Genomic DNA, 19,969 nt, shown 5'->3' with positions numbered 1-19,969 from the left:
CTTATGTTCCATGTCTCTGCCCCATACAGTGCTGTCGCCACAATCACTCCTTCATACAATCTCCTCTTAGCATCCATTCCCAAATGTCTATATCTCATTACATTTCTTAATCCCCCAAGGCATTTACTTACTCCTCTCAATCTACATTCTACCTCCACCTCCACTCCTTTTTCCACCATATTCACACCCAAGTATCTAATAACAACTACTTCCTCCAATCTCTCTCCCTTAATACTCACTTCCAAGGTGCTGTCACTTTCTCCCCTTGTACTTCTCACCTTTTACCCACATTTATCTTCAACTTCCTTCTTTTGCACACCTTCCCAATCTCTGTTACTAACTTCTTCAATCCCTCCTCTGATCCTGCTACAAGTGCAGTGTCATCTGCAAATGACTGACTTATCTCCCACTTTTCTTCATTTTCTTTAACCGTCTCCAATCCCCGAGCCATTACCCTTGCATTTACTTCTCGCACCATCCCATCTATGTATAAATTGAACAGACAAGGCAACATATCACATCCCTGATGAAGTCCCACCTTTACCTCAAACCACTCACTCTCTCCACTTCTGATACACAAGCTCTACTACTCTTTTAAAAACTAGACTGTTCTTAAAAGCTTTCCTCCTATCCCATATATCTGCAATACCTCCCACAGTATCTTCCTGTCTACCCTGTCATAAGTCTTTTCCAAATTCATAAAGGCCCAAATATAATCCTTACCTTTTCCTAAATTTCTCACATATCTGTCTTATCACAAAAATCTGATCCACACAACCACTACTTGTCCTAAACGCACACTGTTCCTCACCAATTACTCCCTCTGTTCCTCTCCTAATCCTCTCAATTAAAACCCTACCATAAGCCTTCCCAACTACACTTAACAAACTGATCCCTCTGAAACTACTACATTCATACTTGTCCTCTTTTCCCTTGTAAAGTGGAACTTTACAGGCACTCCTCCAGTCCTCTGGCACTCTATCCTCTTTTAAATAAATATTAAATAACTTCACCAGCCAGTCCACCATCACTGTACCTCTTTCTTTTTTAGACATTCAGCATGACACCCATCCAACCCAGGTGACTTACCTGCTCTCATCATCTTAAGAACTACCTTCACTTTAGCTTTCCTTATTTCTCCTCCATTTTTCTCACTCACCACTGTCATTTTCTTAGAGCTTCCCACTGCAACTACCTTTCCCTCCCTATCCTCCTCCACATTTAGGAATGTTTGTATATGGATGATGCTGTGATGCATGAAAAGGAGTGGGGATTGGGGGTGAGGGAGTACGTGTGAAAAATAAATTGATGCAGCCCGAAGGGATTTCTCCCCATCTTCTCCATTTCTGCATGAGGGGACGGAGAGGGGGGTTGCCAATTTAATGTAGTGGCCTTGCTGTGGATGTGCTGTGTCTTGCGATACTGTTTCTGACCCAAGGCAGTGGGCGAGATGCAGAGATGACCTATCATCCAGGAGTCGAGATAAGAGGGAGGGAGGGGGATGAATGGGAGTGGAGTATGTGGGGATGGAATGGGTGGGAGTGGCTACCTAACTTGTTATATATATATATATATATATATATATATATATATATATATATGTATGTATATAGAGTAAGGAAGACAAATAAGTGAAAAGGTGTGAGGTAAACATAGAAAAATATTGGTCTTTGATTCACTGAAGTTCTGTCCTTACCAGGATGTCCTCAGAGTGCATACAATTTCACAAAATCCACAACCTATACTTAATACTTGCCATGTCCCCCTTCATCCACCTCCTTACTTTCATCCATCCTCTACACTTCTCTGATGACTTCGACCATCTTGCCTCCCCCCTCTGGTCTCCTGATTAAAGACGAGAGGGCTTTAACCACTTTAGTACAATGATCCCTATTGACGAGTTAAACACCATATGAGGATGGAACCTTTATTGGTACAACATTTCGCTTATTACATCTTTTTAAAGAACTTGATAACGCTGTAATAAGCGAAACGTCATACAAATAAAGGCTCCGTCCTCATATGGTGTTTAACTTGTCAATCTTGTCAGCAACTGCCACTTTCAAGGAATGATACCTATGTAGGCATCATGAGGCACAAGTGGGTATTCAAGGATGCCAGCAATGGCATCTTGATTACATATCTTTTGTAGTTGTACACAAGTTATCCCTTGATTCTGTGAACTGGTTTGATTACATTTTCTGTGTTTAATATTAATACAGCAGTGACTTTATATTTCATGATGCGAGTAGTGTGCTGCATCATACACTTGGCAGTCAATGCTGCACGCAAGAATTTGACTCATACTGAAGTAATTAAGGGGTCATGGAAGTTAATTTAATAAAGACCAAAGGTCGAAAGGATGTGAAGAAATATGGTTTTCTGTATAGTTGTATAAATACGTGGAACAGCTTAGACGGTGATATAGCCAAAGCTCAAACAATACACGAGTTCAAATCCAAAGATGATAACTGGAAATCAAAGATATAGTTTAAGTTGGAACTTTACGTGAATTTGAGTCTAGGTATGTTAGAATATTAAAGGATAGGACACAGGACCCTATGAGCATTGCTCCTTTCCTGTATACTACAAATAGGTAAGTACTTCTGTCTTTACCTATCCTCTTGACCTCCTTGGTGACAGGTCAGGTATACGAGCTTCAAAGAGTTCACAAAGCCCAGACATCCGGAAGGACTACTGCACAGATTAAGAGAAAAAGCAACAATAATAATGAAAAGAATGATTGACAACTGATCTGAGGTGGGCAAAAATGGAATTTTGTCTATTCTCAACTTGAAGTACATGGGGAATTTAAGACAAATCTTCATAAAAATGGGTGTGAAAATTGCCTGTTCCACAGGTACAAGATTAGGAGAGATGGTCAGGGGCAAGAATAAAAACATAAAGAAAGAGAGAGAGAGAGAGAGAGAGAGAGAGAGAGAGAGAGAGAGAGAGAGAGAGAGAGAGAGAGAGAGAGAGAGAGAGAGAGAGAGAGAGAGAGAGAGAGAGAGAGAGAGAGAGAGAGAGAGGAGAGAGGGGGGAAGGAGAGAGAGGGGAAGGAGAGAGAGGGGAAGGAGAGAGAGAGGAGAGAGAGAGAGAGAGAGGGAGAGAGAGAGAGAGAGAGAGAGAGAGAGAGAGATGTCAGGGGCAAGAACAAAAAAACATAAAGAAGAGAGAGAGAGAGAGAGAGAGAGAGAGAGAGAGAGAGAGAGAAAGGAGAGAGAGAGAGAGGAAGGAGAGAGAGAGAGAGAGGAGAGAGAGAGAGAGAGGAAGGAGAGAGAGAGAGAGAGGAAGGAGAGAGAGAGAGAGAGAGAGAGAGAGAGAGAGGAAGGAGAGAGAGAGAGAGAAAGGAGAGAGAGAGAGAGAGAGAGAGAGAGAGAGAGAGAGAGAGAGAGAGAGAGAGGAAGGAGAGAGAGAGAGAGGAAGGAGAGAGAGGGGAAGGAGAGAGAGGAAGGAGAGAGAGAGAGAGAGGAAGGAGAGAGAGAGAGAGAGAGAGAGAGAGAGAGAGAGAGAGAGAGAGAGAGAGAGAGAGAGAGGAGAGAGAAAGGAAGGAGAGAGAGAGAGAAAGGAAGGAGAGAGAAAGGAAGGAGAATGCGAGAGAGAAAGGAAGGAGAGAGAGGGAAAGGAAGGAGAGAGAGAGAGAGAGAGAGAGAGAGAGAGAGAGAGAGAGAGAGAGAGAGAGAAAGGAAGGAGAGAGAGAGAGAGAGGAAGGGGGAGAGAGAGAGGAAGGGGGAGAGAGAGAGGAAGGGGGGGGAGAGAGAGAGAGAGAGAGAGAGAGAGAGAGAGAGAGAGAGAGAGAGAGAGAGGGAGAGAGAGAGAGAGAGAGGTGCAGTCTACAATATACCATGTGGGGGTTGCCCATTAGTGTATTAACAAGAAACAGAAAGATTAGTAGTGCTACAGACATATGAACACAAAAATGAAGGAGGTCACCAAACCTCCAACTCGCTAGTCATTTGGACCAATCTGGTCATCTCCCAGACTAGAACAGGGTAGACATGCTCCACAATGGACTGGTGAAAAGGAAAAGAAAAACAGTGAAGGCAGCCTAGATTGTTTCTACCTGTACATCAAACATGGGAATAGGTTGATAAAGTTAGCAGGAGCAGCAAGCAGCTTGATCATCAAGGAGGTCAAGAGGATGGGTAAATACAGAGAGGTGGACAGAGGGGGGACGTGACATGGTTGAAGTCATCAGAGAAGTGTTGAGGACTGATGAGGGTAAGGCAGTGGATTGAAGGGGACATGGCGAGGATGAAATATAAATTGTGTTTTTTCTTTAAATTGTATGTATTCTGAGAATGTCCTGGTAGGGATGAAATGTCAGTGAATAAAAAACTCAGTTCTGTGTTTACCTCACCACATTTCCACTTATAAATATATATATATATATATATATATATATATACATATATATATATGTGTGCGTGTGTGTGTGTATATATACATATATTCAAATCATGTTAACTATAAAAAGGAGGCATATCTTCATATCTGAATCACATTACTCTTCAAATATCTTGGACAAACATTTACAAACAATTTACTAAGAGAATAAAGACAATATTTTCATTTACTCATGAATCAAGTGTAAGTTCCTTTGACAATGAATCATGCTCATACATGCTACTGTACTTATCAAAACCTCTATTTCATTATGCAACTTCAATTCATAGGTATGCACAAACAATGATAACCATCATATTAAAATCACAACTGGCAAATACAAGCAAAAGCTTTTCTACATGTAAACCCAGTCATACACCTTTAAAGCTTCACAATTACTTGAAGAGTTGCAAATAAACTGCACACACAGGAACTATATTCTTAGAGTTATGCAAAAAAACTGACCACACATTTCGAAAACTTATGGTGAAAAATTATGAAAAGGTAAGAAAAAAAAGTGTATGATCATTATGAAAGCATGTTAGAGAGTGAGCATCCATTAAAAAAATTAGTCCAAGAGTTTATATGTTACTGAAAGAAAGGATAAAAGCAAATGTACGGTTACCTCCATTGCCATATGAACCTTTCCCATCTACAAGGCGCTTTGCTGGGCCATACAAATCAGTGAAATGGGTTTCCTTCAGCTTAAAGAAAACAATTGGTATATATGATCCATAGCCCCTCTTCGAATTAGTGTAGTATTCTTTAACAAACCTGAGGTTAAAAAAAGAAGAAAGAAAATAAACAAATGGAAATTAGAAACTCAAATCTTCTTTGTTACAAATAAATATTTATCTTTGAAGCTATAGTCTCCTGGAAAAAAAAAAAAAAAAAAAAAAAAACTAGGGATGAAGGATTGGTTGATCATACTTTTTCTCCTAATCTATTTTAGTACTCGTATTAGGGTCCTGACTGTAAAGTACAGGTAAACGTCGACTTACGATGGCATTAGGTTTCGATAGAGCCATCGTAAGACGATCTCATCGTAAGTCGATCCCCACTCTGTTCCGTGGTCACTGTACCTAGCCTACCTGTATATTAACCACCAGAGATAATGAATATAGCCTATTAAACATGTACAGTAGTTTATTTAATTATTTTTATCCTTTTTACCATATTCAAACACTATAATATGTATTTTCAGTACGGACTTAAATCTCGCGGGCAGCAGCCAATGCCAGCCGTACGACGTGACGTAATAATACTCGCATCATAAAATATAGTCACCGCTTATATCGATCGTTCTCTCTTTCACCCGCGAATTTTGAAAACCACAGAGAATGGGATTTAGGGCACATTTGAGAGAATGTAAAAACACAGGGGCGACTACAATAAATATAATCAAGACGCCGATATGGCAGCGTCGCGAATCCACTTGCTCCTCATGACGCCTACGTGTGCGGCACCGTATGGAAGGGGTTAAATTATCATGTCGTCGTCGTCGTCGTCGTCATCGTAAAGTCGAACAATCGTAAGTCGCGGCCATCGTAAGTCGACGTTTACCTGTACATGCAATCAGTACTTCTTAAGGAGTTTTGAGGCACTTCACATAAGGCCGACACAGCATTCATCTGTCAGACACAAATCTGTATTCACACAGGAAGGCCAAGCTGCTCTTTATTTCTGCTGTTTTTCCTTTCCCAGACAATATTTTAAGGACTTGAGAGGCACCCTTGTAGACCAAACCCACACAGCATTCATGAATGTCAGACAAATCTCTGCTCATACAGGAATCTTGAGCTATTTGATTTTTTTTTTACTTCCACTGTTTCTCCCTACTGCTTTTTCCTTGAATTAATCCATAACTACTTTAAAGTCTGCACCTCTTCAGTTTCCTATACTTTTGTGGTGCAGGCAAAGAATACTGCCACTCTATTCCCATGTGCTGTAGAAGGCTAACCCATATGATGATGATATGGTTTAAAGTCACAAACTCGCCCTTATCGGCTAGGACAGTGCTCTTCACACAGGACTTTGTAGCATGGAATCTAATGAACCATGCCCTTGGTTCAACTTCGCCAGTGGCAGGATTCGAACTGCCATCCCCTCGACCTTCGCCACAAGTAACAATGCCTTAACCCACTTAGCCATACCCACAGAAAATAGAAAAAATAAAATAAATAAATAAATCTAAATATGAAGTGTCAAACCAGACACAGATACTAACCCTGCTCCCTCATTCTCCAACAAATAAATGGAAGGGGGAATAAAGAAATTGAAAAACTCCCATGGAGAAGTTCCAGGTTGGATCTTAAATATCTACACTCCTGATTGTAAAACAAAATTCTAACAATCTGGAAAAAGAGCCCATATAATACCCATTTTAAAATGAACCACTAGAAATCCAGCATCCTACACACCAACTTCATTACCCTCACCATATCCAAACTAATGGCATGACTAATCACAGAAAGAAATGTGCCGCTTCTGACCTGGGCAATGGGCAAGAGACAGGAATGACCCTTCATCCACATGAAGCTAAGATGAGAAGAAAAATTGGTTGTGGACGGGAGTGGAATGGGTGCACACCTTGGCTGACTACTTCCCTTATAAGGAAGAAGAGACTGTTTCGTGGGTGCAGGGTTGGTTTAAAATTGAGTTGTTGATAATTTTCATAGTTGTCAAACTTTCTTTTTCTGTTCATTATATTCGTTTTGCAATTTTCCTTCTTCTTGTTTATTAGGTTTGTGATGTCATCACTTGTTATAGTTCTCTTGTTCCGTTACATCTAGTTTCATTTTTACTTCATTTCTTCCTTTTTTTTTTTAGGATGACTACCTCTTCTGTGTAGTAGGGTTTTTTTTTTTTTCTGTAGCCTTTTGGAATTTGCTTTTTGCTTGCCTTCTGAATAATTACTGCTATCTCATCCACTGTTCTATCAATAGACCCAAACTGGTTTGTTGAAGGTTTACATTTTTTTCTCTATTTACTGTGTATTTTTTGTCCTTTTTTTATAGTTTGTGAATGTTCCTCTATGTTTTGGTTGCATTTTTCCTTCTAGTTCTATGGTGAACTTTATTGGAAAGTAGTCCAAAAGGAGGTCATGTATTATGTATAGTTTCCCAAGTTCTAGGGAGAGTGAGCACATTGTCATGTCAGGCAAAGTTATGTGCTGGTTATGTTAAGGAGGTTGCTTGGTGGGGCAGTTGCTACAGTTAAGTATGCATTTATCTTATTGTATTTACCAAGCTGTAGTATATAGGATAAGCGATATACTCATTGGGTCCCATCCCTGTTGCCAATGGTCAATTCTGATCTTAATTGTCCCATATTGTTTGACTTTACTACTTCTTTATCCAAACTATTCCTATCTAACATGGCAGCCTCGTATGATTTATCAGCAAGATCTGTAAACATTTCAGTAACTGTTCTTTAAATTTTCTCTATCTTGTTTATATCTTTCTTTTCATGTGAGGACCACCCCCACTGCTGCATATTCCAGTCTCAGGTAAATCTAGTTTTCAATGATCTTCATGTATTTCCCCATGTAGTGAAATGCTACTCTTATGGTCTTGGTTAGATTAAAAGTTTCCCCAATGATCCTTTTCACATGTGTTTCTGGTGACACAAACTTCCCATTATCACCACTCACAAGTCTCTCTCTTCCTTTGCTTTGGTAATTAAATCATTACCCAAGGACCAATGAACGGTGGTGGTCCTGCATGATGGACAGCAAACATGTCTGTTTTCAAAACCTGTCAACCCTCTCACCTCCTTCAGAATGCACAGCCCTGCAGGATTGACACTAGGTCTCTAAATAGGGACCAAGGTCTCTTATCAACTGTAGCTGTATTTCTTACACTTTCTCACACATATAGAGAGCTGACAACCAGTGATTGCTCTCCTCTCCCAACAAATTTCAGTCAGTGGAGTCCTTCTGACACAACATAAACAGTCCAAAGTTACAGAGATCTGTGGAAGGTTCTAAGGACTATTGTCAGTCACTGTTTGGCTGCAGATTTTCAACTTTGTGAAACTCAAGACAATGAATGACTGAATCATTAACCATTCTTACACTCATTTCAAATGCTTTGCATTTCTTTATATTGAAATTAATTTCTCACTCCCAAATCCACTCTATACCCTATCAAGATCTTATTACATCCTACTATCTTCCATATTCCTTACCCTCCTCATGATTTTTGCATTGTCAATGTACAAGATGGAATAACTGGTCAAATCATACATCATGTCATTAACATATATCAAGAACATTACTGTGATAACACCGACCAATGTGAGACTCCATTTATAACTTCCTTCCATCCTGCCCTTATAAATTAGAGGACTCCCGCTGTCCCCATATTTATAAATTGGTACAATGTTATACAATTTCCAATAAATTTATTTTTTCATAGCGGAAAAGAATATAAAAAAAAAAAAAAAAAATTGTCCATTAGTTGCTCCTTTCATTCTTTGAGTACCCAACTTTAGATCTCATCAGGGCCTGTGAACTTTCTTACTTCTAGTGCCTCCAACAATGTTTACACCTCTTGTACCTTTTACATCATACAACCCCCCTCCACTCCACTGGAAATTCCCTCCTTGTCCTCAAAATAACTATCAGTAGTAAACAAAGACTGGGTACTGCTCAGTATTTCAACTTGCATTTTGGCAGCATCATACACTGTTCCACTTACTTTCAACTTAATGATTTCTTCCCAGTGCCTCAATTTACCTTTAACAAATTGGTAGATTAGTTTTGGTTCATCTTTGCAACTGTCAGTTATATCAATCAATCCGTTATCCCTGGTCTATCTTGCAGAAGACCTGTAGCTTTCAGATAACTGGTAACAGCCTTTAGGCAGGACCATAAGTAACTCAGGGAAAATATATTATATTGTATTGTATTGCTGTCTAGAGGTGGATTGTGTGGGACATTGCAGTACAAGGTTTTCTGTATCCTCTTTCCTTTTTCTGTGGGGTTTATGTCTAGGGGCTGCTGTTGGAGTATTGGGTTTGGTGGTCTGCCTTGAAGCACTTGTTTGGTCATCAGAGTGTGCACGTTTTGTGTGGTAGAGATGGTAGGTTGTTATGTTTGAGTAGTATGCAGCTGTTGCAGCTTTTTTGTTGTGTTCCACTGGTGGTGCTTGAGGTATGTAGTATCTAGGGTTTGGACATAGTATTGTGTTCCTGTCACTTGCATGTGGTGTTCTATGGGGGAGGAATCTGGTTTCTGTATAGATGTCCAATAGGGATGCTTTTTGTGCATCCTGTAATAACTCTCAATTCTCCATTCTGTAAAGTTTATAAATTGTTTGTTGTCTTGTTGATTGTTAGAACTATGCTGTGGAGCATAGCCTATGGTGGTTCTTATGAACTGCTTGGTGGAGGATCATTAGAGTTTCTGTTGTCCAAAGTCAGTGACAGTGCTTTAAGTTGGTTTGTTTTCTTGTTGACTCTTGCAGTCAGGTCTTTGATATGTGGGCTGAAAGTCACGAGTATCAAATGTGTTGTTTAACTGTGTTTAATATGTGCCTATGGAAAGGAAATGGTCCACAGGACCGGAGGATTATTTAAATACTTCTGCTTAACAAAGGAGAAGGGAACAAGTATGAATGCAGTAGTTTTAGATGAATCACATGATTGCAAATGCATAAGGGAGGGTTTTAAAAGAGAATTTAGAGGGGAACAGGAGTAATTATTAAGAAGGAACATTGTAGGTTTGGAAACAGAAGATACATAGATACAAAATTTTTAGTAAGGTAGATATGCGAAAAGTTTTTGCCAAAAGGAAAAGATGCATTTTAGGCTTTTATGAATCTGGTGAATGCTTATGACAGAGACCACAGGAGGTGTTGCAGGTGTATAGGAGAGGGAGAAAGTTGTTAAGGGCAGCTTAAAGTTTTTACATGAGAAGTGGAGCTTACTGCATAACTTCTGACCCACACAGTAGACAGGGGTCAAGGATGACCATTCATCTAGAAAGAACCAAGATAAAAAAAGATGATTAGTAAGTGTGGAGGAATTGGGAGGTGAGCCAGTTGTTGTTTGTTGAGGACATTGTTTGTGGCCAGGTCAGAGGAGAGTTTAAGGAAGCTGGTAGCAAATTTTGGGAAGGTATAAGAGAAAATAAAGTTGAAAGTAAATGTGGGCAAAAAGTAAGGTGATGAGATGTACAAGGGGAGAGGGTGGCAGTGAGTTGGAGGTAAGTCTTAAAGGAGAGACTGGAGAGGGTACAGAGTTTTAAGTATTAGGGTCACATGTAGCTGGGAATGGAGAAGTGGGGGCTGGAGGTTAATTATAGGGTAAAAGAAGCAAGTAAGATGTTTGGAAGAATGAAAAGTGGCATGTAAAATGGGTATCTAGGGATGAACAAATAAAGTTGTATGATGTGGCAATTGTGCCTACAACACCACAGGGCTAAGACTGAATTTATGTGAGGCTAAAAGGGATTAGTTTTGCATCACCTGCAAAGAAGCTCATGTAACATTCCACAACCTCATCCATGTCATTCACATAAATAGCAAACATAATTGGAGCCAATACTGATCCCTGTGGAACTCCACTAATCACTTCTTCCCAAATAGAATTCTTATCTCTAAGCACTAATTTCCTTTTTATTCCATGCAAGAAATCCTCCATCCATTTCAACAGTTTACCTTGTATCTCTCCTATGGTTTCCAGTTTTCTTAATAGTTTTTGTGTGGTACTTTGTCAAAAACTTTTTGTAGGTCTCTGAAAGCACAATCAGTCCATCCATCCCTTTCTTGTATTATATCTAACAGTCTCAAGTAGAAACAGATCAAATTTGTGGCACATAATCTTTCCTGTCTAAGTCCAAATTGTCTCCGATTTAGTATATTGTTCTCCTCCAGATGTTTTATCCATCTATTTTTGACAACTTTTTCACAAATCTTGGCTACCGTGTTTGTAATGGAAATTGGTCTGTAATTTGTTGGGTCTTCCTCGTTTCCTCCTTTATATACTGGCGTGTGTGTGTATTTACCTAGTTGTATCTTATGGGAAGGGGAGCTATGCTCGTGGTGTCCCACCTTTGTATCTCAGTGTCTAGCTTGCTCTTAAATTCGTGTATGGTTTTTGCACACACTTGTCTCGTCCAATTTGTTCCTGACCTCCCTGCTGTGAGTGGAAAGCTGTTTTTTTCAGGTTTCTTCTATAACTGTGTGTGTGTGTATTTACCTAGTTGTATTTTACAGGAAGAGAGCTATGTTCGTAGTGACCCGCTATTGTGTGTGTGTGTGCAACCATTAAAGGCCAATTCCTCCCTCTAACCCCTTCTATGGTGATATACTGTTCAGGTTATTCTTGCTAAAGATCGATGACTTTATTCTGCTTAGGGAATCTCACTATGGCAAAAGAATTAAGTCTATTACAATTACAATTCCTTTACAATGGTAACATACTCAACAGATTTTATTCTCTCATCCCATTTTATTCTATTTAGGAAATATAATCAGGACCTGGGGATTAACATTTTCTACACCTACCAGTGAAATATACCCTACAAAATGTAAAATCTTACAAAACAAACACTACTTACTTTACAGCCATATCCCTTGCATTAAAACCTTTCTTATCAATAAGGGATTGAGCAACGCATCTGGTCATAGCGGTGTCATCAGTGTATGGCTTGTAAGGTACTGCAAATCAAAATGTGAGATGCTATGAAATTATGAAGAGGCACCTAACTTATTCAAAATATGTGCATATATAAATGGCCTTTTCCCACTGTAAAAAGAGTGGAAAAATCAAGAAATGTCTTGACTCTTTGCAAAAGAAAAATACAGAAAGGTCCTTTCTAGTCCCACAGCTCCACTTTAGTTGCATTTTACAATACACATGGGAACATAATGGTAGCATTCTTACAACCCTGCCACAAAAGCATGAGTACAGTAGAAAGGCCAAGATTAAGGACAACTCAATGGAGGGATAGTAAAACTTAAAAAATGTCTATGAACATGAAGAATATTGTATAACTCTGATCCATGGGTCTTCTAATTAAGTCCTTAAATTATCAACTGCATATTCTGATTCACTCAATGCCCCAGTAGAGATTTTATTTCAAATCACACGAACTGCACCTGAAAGCTATAATTGAAGATTACTTCCAACACAAAGCACTTAATTTTCAATATCTATCATCAAACACTAAATACTACCTCAATGATGAACAAAATTCTTTCCTACATAACACCCAGAAACTATAATAAAAACATAATAAACAAAAATATCCTTCTGTAATGCTGGGATTGTATATATATGTAGGTCTAGAGGTTTAGGTGCATATCAGGAATCAGGGTACTCATGAATCTAATTATATGTAGGCCATAGGTAGTATTACCACCTGGGCCCCCCTCCCTTATGTAGTGCGTACATGACACTTCACAAGTACGAGCCCACCGTCTCCTCCCTAATGCACCCTTTAGGTTGGCAGGTGGTGAGGTATCCAACTTAGGGTATTTCCCTTGTCTGAGTCCACAAGTATTAAGCTGGGACTGAGTTATTGACAAAAATTGTGCATTCTGTAAGCGAACAACTAGGAAAGTGGGATAGTCATATAAAACAGATTCTAGGTAACTGATGTCACCCAAGGTGAGAAATTGGCTGGGGTAGGAGAGGACATATGTGGGGTTAGGTGGACGAAACCGATTCCAGGAGTTAGAAATGGGAGAACACTCAAGGATGATTCATACCATAAAGTAGCAATGCCTGATCATTCTAAGCTGTGACATCATCCATAAAGGTTAGTTCTTGTATATACTCCTTGCTCAGAGGAATCATGAAATATTGAATAAAAAATTGAAACAATATTTGTAGTCATAGAGGGATTTTGATAAGGAGGGGGGAATTTTGTGCAATGTGGTTTAGTGAAATATATGATTCTAAACTGTGATTCCCTCCATACAGGTTGCCAAGTAGAATGCAAAGTGTCCCCAACACAAAAACAGACTAAGTAGGTTAGTACAGTTGTAGCCTCTGGTTGCCCACTGGCTAATTGTAGAATAAGATACAGAGGGGAAAGTGTTCCACATGTGCAAAGATATATATATATTTTTATATATATATATATATATATATATATATATATATATATATATATATATATATATTTTTTTTTTTTTCGTCACAGCCAGCGGATCACTTGGAGCCTAATGACCCACTATAATCAGTGTTTAATTGATTGCTCATTTTTCGTATTATACATTTAGATCTCGAAATTGTACATACTCATGCCTGTATTTAATTGATCATTTATTTTTCTTGTTATTTATTTATACCACAAACTTGTGCATTCTCATACCAGTGCCTATGTTCTCAGTCAAGCTACCTACCAAATGTTTGTCCTATCCATATTGTCTTGTATGGTTATCTTTAATATTGGGTTTCACCCCAAAATTCTGTGTCCAAAATAGTAGAATAAAGGGTGATTCAGAAGTTTGTATCTTGTTTAAATAAATATATGTATATATATACAGTAAGATATATATATATCAGAACATTATCCTGATTAAAATAGCAGTAGGGTTAAAGTTACCATATCTTAAGTGTATACATAATAATAATAAAGGTAAAAATTTTAAATTGTTAGCATAAACTTACACCTCAAATTAGGCTCCTGAAAACTGAAGAAATATTCACTAAGTCTCTCGTCTGTTGGGCGCAGCATTTCAAAAGGCCTCCCTAGGCAATCTCCAACAACAGCACCAACAAGGCAACCCTGAAATCGGTCCTTTGACATGGTAGCCACTTTACAGTCTTTTATCTGAAATGAAAGGTCATGATGCTCTTTACTTTTTTCCCCGCTACTAGCAACTTGTACATTTGTTCTGGTTGTTGCAAGATAATTTTGATTAGGTGAGAACTCCACCTGTACAGCAAATGGGATAATCTATACATTTAGTCAGATAACTGCGTTTAAGTTTCTTGTGACTAAACCTCCAGGTCAAAATGAGAGCACTGACAGGTTTTGATGACAAGCTTGGCAGTTATGCTTTTTTGTGTTATCCTCAGCAATTGTAATTGTTATTTCAAACTACATGTTCTTTTCATTATCTGCATTTCATGTATATTGATGCAATGCCAAATAAACTTAACTATATTTTTTCTGACATCAATCTTGCAGGACCACAACTTACAATTACCTGTCATTGACCCCTGGTGATAATATATATATCATTTATAAGTTACAGTGGGTTCACAAACTTTGAGCAACTTAAATTATACAATTCACTAGTTCCACATGAAACCATAAGGGTAAATTAATGTTGTAAAGGGCCCCATTCACGACAACGATTTTCAACCCCAACCCAGATTTCCAAACCCAACCCAGACCAAATTTTCTTGTGGATGGGCTCAAACAACCTACATCGCAACCCCGATTTGCAGGTCGTGGTTGGGGTTGGAGTCGTTCAGATTTTCCTGATATTTTGTGGGCGGAGCTTTATGTCTGTGTTGGGGTTGGAGTGGTGGATGGGTGCGGACAACCAAATCTATCACTTGTGCCCAAAATTTCGTACCGTGCGTTTGTAGCTATAGTTGTGCTGCCTAACTAAAAAAATGGAAGCCCACAGTAAAGATTACGTAAGAGGGATTATTGAGATATACCGTCAACATCCATGCCTATGGAAAGTTAAAAGTAAAGAATACTCGAATAAAATAATGAAAAACAATGCTTATGAAATACTCGTTTCAAAATTTAAGGTGTAATAGCCTTCCTCATCATCGTATCCTGTTTTTTTTTTTATGATTGGTGTTACCAAGGACAGAAGTTCTAAAAATGTTGATTCATCCATTCTTAAATAGTTCATATAGTCTTTAGGCTCTAGTCTCAGTTCCTCTAATAATTGATTATGGGATAGCTTGTTTCTTTTTTGAAGCCAAGACTTACACCACTTTGACTTTTTTTTTTTAGCTTTCTATCTGCCTCTAAAAAAAACAGCAATATTAAAAAGATCGTCAGAGTCGAGATCAGACATCGTATCACAATAGAACTGCGGATCAACTGCGAAAAATTGGACAATTGCTTGTTGCAGTGAGTGGCGAAGCCGCCAACCACAACTCCAACCCCGACCATGTTCGAAATCTGGGTTGGGGTTGAAAATCGCTGTCGTGAATGGGGCCCTTAACACATTGGTAAATTAAACTTAAAGGTAATATAGTAATAGAAAATCAAATAATAATTTTGTAAATCATAACATATCAATGTGATATACAATATTCTTGGTGGAAATTAATTATATAAAGTTGCTAAAAGCTATAAACAAACATATCAAATGTAACCACTTTAACTACTTGAGATGCCATCTTTGTTTTGGTAGAGGCAGAGGTCTAAGAAACTAAAGTATGCCAAATTTGTCTATTCTAACTCAACTTAATCTACCTACCTGTCTTAACCTAACCTAACCTGAATTCAATACTGCAGTACCTGTAATTCTAGATGTTATCAGGCCGTTGTCATCTTCTCCGACCTCCGAATCCATCAAAACAAAGATGGGTAAATCTTTAGTTTCGACCATGGGAGGAATATAGCAATAGAAAATTAAGTATTAATTTTGTCAATTAAAATGTATCAACGTAATATGCAATTTTGTGTGCGGAAATGAAAATAAAAATACCTTGCTACAAGCTAAATATGCTAATGAACGAAGTCGGTAGCATAGGATCGGGATGCCATGCTTGTTATGGTAGATGCCAACGTCGAAGAAATGAAAGGATGATAAATTCGTCTAGGCTAAACTAAATTAACCTAACCTAACCGGTAAATCTTTAGTTTCGACCATGGGAGGAATATAGCAATAGAAAATTAAATATCAATTTGTATACTCTGCAAGTTGAGGGTGGTTGAAAAGCCCGCCAACGTCTCTCACGACGACGACAACGAGGGCGAGCCGGATGACATCAAATTTGCAGGTAATGATTTATTAAACACAGGTTAGGTTAGGTTAGGTTAGTTTCGTTTAGTTTAGTTTACCTTAGACGAATTTATCATTCTTTCATTTCTTCAACGTCGGCATCTACCATAACAAACATGGCGTACCATTCGTCGTACACGACTTCGTTACTTAAGAAATCTGTTTTAGCACCTTTTTTGTTTTTCATTTCCGCACACAAAATTGCATATTACGTTGATACATTTCAATTTACAAAATTAATATTTAATTTTCTATTGCTATATTCCTCCCATGGTCGAAACTAAATATTTACCCAAAGATGGTGTCTAAAGGAGTCTATGCAAGTTCGTTAATTTTTTCATAACTTTTAGCAACGTTTATTGACATCAATTTCCGCCAAGAAAAATATCTATTACATTGATGTACTATAATTTACAAAAAAAAAAAGTATTTCACTTTCTAATGCTATACTCAATACTGAGTAAGTGTGCACTTCTAGAAAAAAAAAAACACCAACTTAAAACCCACTATGATTGATCAGAAAATAAGATCTGAAGTGACAGATCTATGCATTTTGACCACTCTCTGTGGTCCTCTTCAGCAGATAGATTACAAAAGGTGAAGTACAAGAAGATAAACAAAAAGTAAAACTAAAGATAGGCTACAGAAGAGGGGGACAGGGGAAATGACTCAGGTGACATTCCCTTGGTAGTGTGTACGTTGGTCATTAAATCCAGTGATGTTTGAAATAAATTTGTTGACTGCTAATCATGTTATGCAGTCTGATGTCCATGACCTTTTGAGATAGTGTGGAGCTGCGAGTTTCCAAACAATGAAACTCAAGCCAGCAGTTATCACTGTTCGTGTTAGTTTTCGTGCTACACTTTATATTCAAATGTCACTTTAAGAAATTTAATATATCAAAATAATTAATACTGTTTTCCTCCCGATATGTCATATGATATGACATATGTACAGTAAATCTAAACCTAGAACTCTATATGCCAATAGATTAGGCCAATCTGATCAATTTACCAAGTCATAAATTCTAATTATATATTACCGTACTTACTGTAATTACGAAGTTCCTACCCAACTTACTAGCTGTTGCTGTTCTATTTTGGAAAAGGCGCACTTTACTAACGCAAGTCCCCACCCATCGACAGCAATACGTCAACTGTGATTCACCTTGAAAACATTATAATAACAAACGATTTGTCTATTTGAAATTTAACAGGATAACATTTACATAGCCAAATTTTATGATAAATGTTTATGTAATTTTATTGTAATATTTAATTCTGAACTACGAGTTCTCTTTCCTCTACCAAGGAATAAATTTGATCGTTACTCGGATCCAATTTCAAAATTTGAGCTAAAACTTAAACAATCAATTAAGTTATTGGTTTAATAATGCTTAGAGCAAACTTTACATAACTTACTTGTAAGGCAATTTATCAAATTAATTCTCTAAAGTTGGCAAATCTGCTATCGTTAATAATTTGATACGTTTTTGTTCGTTTTTGAGGACCATTCGTACCGCGTGTCGACACTTCCGTATCGGTTGGCGGAGCAGTCATCCCTCGTTAAACAGTTAGTCCCCAAAAAATTTAACTACAAGTTCTCATAATAGGTTAGTTGGACTAGGACGAAACCGAGGCGCCTCTGCACCGACACTCGTTCCAAGAACGCTTTCCCTTCATTTTCTATTATCTTACTGAGAAACCAAAAGTGAAACTAACCACTTTATTAGTTAGGCTGTTACTTTTTTAATGCTCATGTTGTTTACCTTCCCATTATTACACTTCCTCTTGTTGCGACTTGCGACTTGCAAGAAAAGACCACTCGCTTGCGCGGGATCGTTTTTTTGTGGGAGGGGAAGAATGTCTGTTAGAAAATGAAAAGATAGTAGTGTATAAAAGAGGGCTATTGCCACCGGGCGATTTAGCGAGCGATTAGGGGCTGTTGGTGGTCGTGGCTCGGGAGAAATGGACTGGGAACTTGGACGGCGGCGCCGACGCCGGGATTAGGATCACCAAAAGTTTAGAAAATGGTAGGAGGCGTAGGAGTAGAGAAAGGTGGAAAAACGGAAAAATCTTTAGTGGGAGGTAAACTGAAATGAGAAGATGTAGTATAAGAGAAAGTTAGAAAGGAAGCGAATTTTAGTCGAAGAAAAAGTGAGTGTAGATGTTTGTGCGTGGGTCGTGGCTATGCTCGTGAGAGGTGTGTGTATGTATCTTACGGGTAGTGAGTAGAGTTCATTTCCCGCGTGTAGTGCGCGTTCCTGATAAGCCACAGGTAAGGCCTGAGTTGCCTGCTTTTCCCCAGGTTGGGTTTGAGATTCTGTAGAGTTGAGTCAGTGGCGGTACGAGGGGAGGCAGGCGGGCGGGTGTTGTATTATCTCTCTCCTTTCAATCACAACTCTGAAAGCAGAGAATTACGTGATTGGGAATTGTGTGTAAATGTCAGAAGTATAAACTCGCTCGCCAGCGTCAGCGAAGAGGCCAGCGTTAGTTTGCGGGCCGGTTGGACAGAGAGGCGCCCCCATTCCTCTCCGTCGACCAGCCTGCGATTAGATGAGGGCTCTGATTAAGAGTTGGGTTCGGCCTCTGCTAAGCCAGCGAGCAAGTGTGCGTGTGCCTCTTTTCTTCCAAGCACTACTCTGAAAACAGAGAATTAAGTGACTTGGGAAATGTGTGTATTTGTCTTGGTGTAAACCCGCCTGCCGACGTCAACGAAGAGGTCGGCCTGTGCCAGACCGGCAGCAGCAAAGGAGATATATCTCCTCGCCACCACCGGCCGGCGAAGATTCCTGGACGTTTGTCGAGAGAGCTGGAGTGGAGAGACGTCCGACCTCTGGGAGCGCTGAATTGATCCTCTTGTTTACCTTTTCGATGTCTCTTGAAGTTAAACTTCTCATCGGAGCCGGTAACTTTAGTCGAGTTGTAATATTACCATTTATTTCACTTGAAATGTAATTCACATTATCTAACTTATTTCATATTTTTGCTAAAGTTATTTTATTTTTAACTACCAATTAAATTACCACAATTTTCTACTTTTGACTTTTTATGAGTTTTTGTTAATCGATCATGTAACGATAATGCAATCAATCATACGAGATTGCCTGCACATTGTTTTGATTACGTACTCGTTCAAACGGCGAGTTTCCGCGTGTCCTCCTCGGTATAGCTATGCCGGCATTACTGATGTCAAGTTCTAGCAAGAAAACGGTATCAATAGTTGATTGGACACAATTACGTGTGGGACATAGCTAGGTGTGGTCTATTAGATCTAGAGTTTAGCGTCAAGTTCGTGGCCAGACTCTGTGGGACCTCAGATTACTTTTTTGAATACGAAGTCCTCGCGCGCAGTATCAGGTCAAAGGTCTTGGTGGATCACTAATGTGTGTATTGGCGTCACATTCGGCGTCATTTAGTTGGTTGGGAGGAACATATTTATGGCGAATTTCATTATGTACATGATTTAATTCCTTTGGAGAGAGGAGTCATGTACGGGCGTATGGTTCCCAAACACTTCAGTACGACTCGAATTCTCCCGCGTAGGATCGACTGCCATATGTAATTTGCATCACACTACTCGTGTTACAGAATATAAAGTCACCGCTGTATTACTCGTTCTCTTTCACTCTTAGTAATAATAAACAC

General features: G+C 38.8%; 1 protein-coding gene across 7 annotated transcripts in view; it reads right to left on the bottom strand.

Moving 5' to 3' along the window:
* The window catches only part of LOC143034432 (ADP-ribosylhydrolase ARH3-like), a 36,592-nt gene extending 19,102 nt beyond the window's left edge, over positions 1-17,490 (bottom strand). For 4 of the 7 annotated variants that reach the window (XM_076200478.1, XM_076200477.1, XM_076200480.1 and 1 more), the window contains exons 1-4: positions 17,374-17,490; positions 14,011-14,173; positions 11,951-12,050; positions 5,012-5,160 (exon numbers count right to left, since the gene is read on the bottom strand). In XM_076200478.1, the coding sequence (XP_076056593.1) occupies positions 5,012-5,160; positions 11,951-12,050; positions 14,011-14,149 (388 nt within the window). In that variant the 5' untranslated portion in view covers positions 14,150-14,173; positions 17,374-17,490. Of the gene's footprint in view, positions 1-5,011; positions 5,161-10,316; positions 10,368-11,950; positions 12,051-14,010; positions 14,174-17,373 lie in introns of those variants that run through there. The other 3 variants (XM_076200479.1, XM_076200482.1, XM_076200483.1) reach the window with 3 other exon arrangements.
* Between the last annotated feature and the right edge of the window lie 2,479 nt (positions 17,491-19,969).

The sequence above is a fragment of the Oratosquilla oratoria genome, chromosome 17, assembly GCF_046742065.1.
Source record: "Oratosquilla oratoria isolate Oo_2021 chromosome 17, ASM4674206v1, whole genome shotgun sequence".
Taxonomy (NCBI): domain Eukaryota; kingdom Metazoa; phylum Arthropoda; class Malacostraca; order Stomatopoda; family Squillidae; genus Oratosquilla; species Oratosquilla oratoria.
This window is presented reverse-complemented; position numbering and strand designations above follow the sequence as displayed.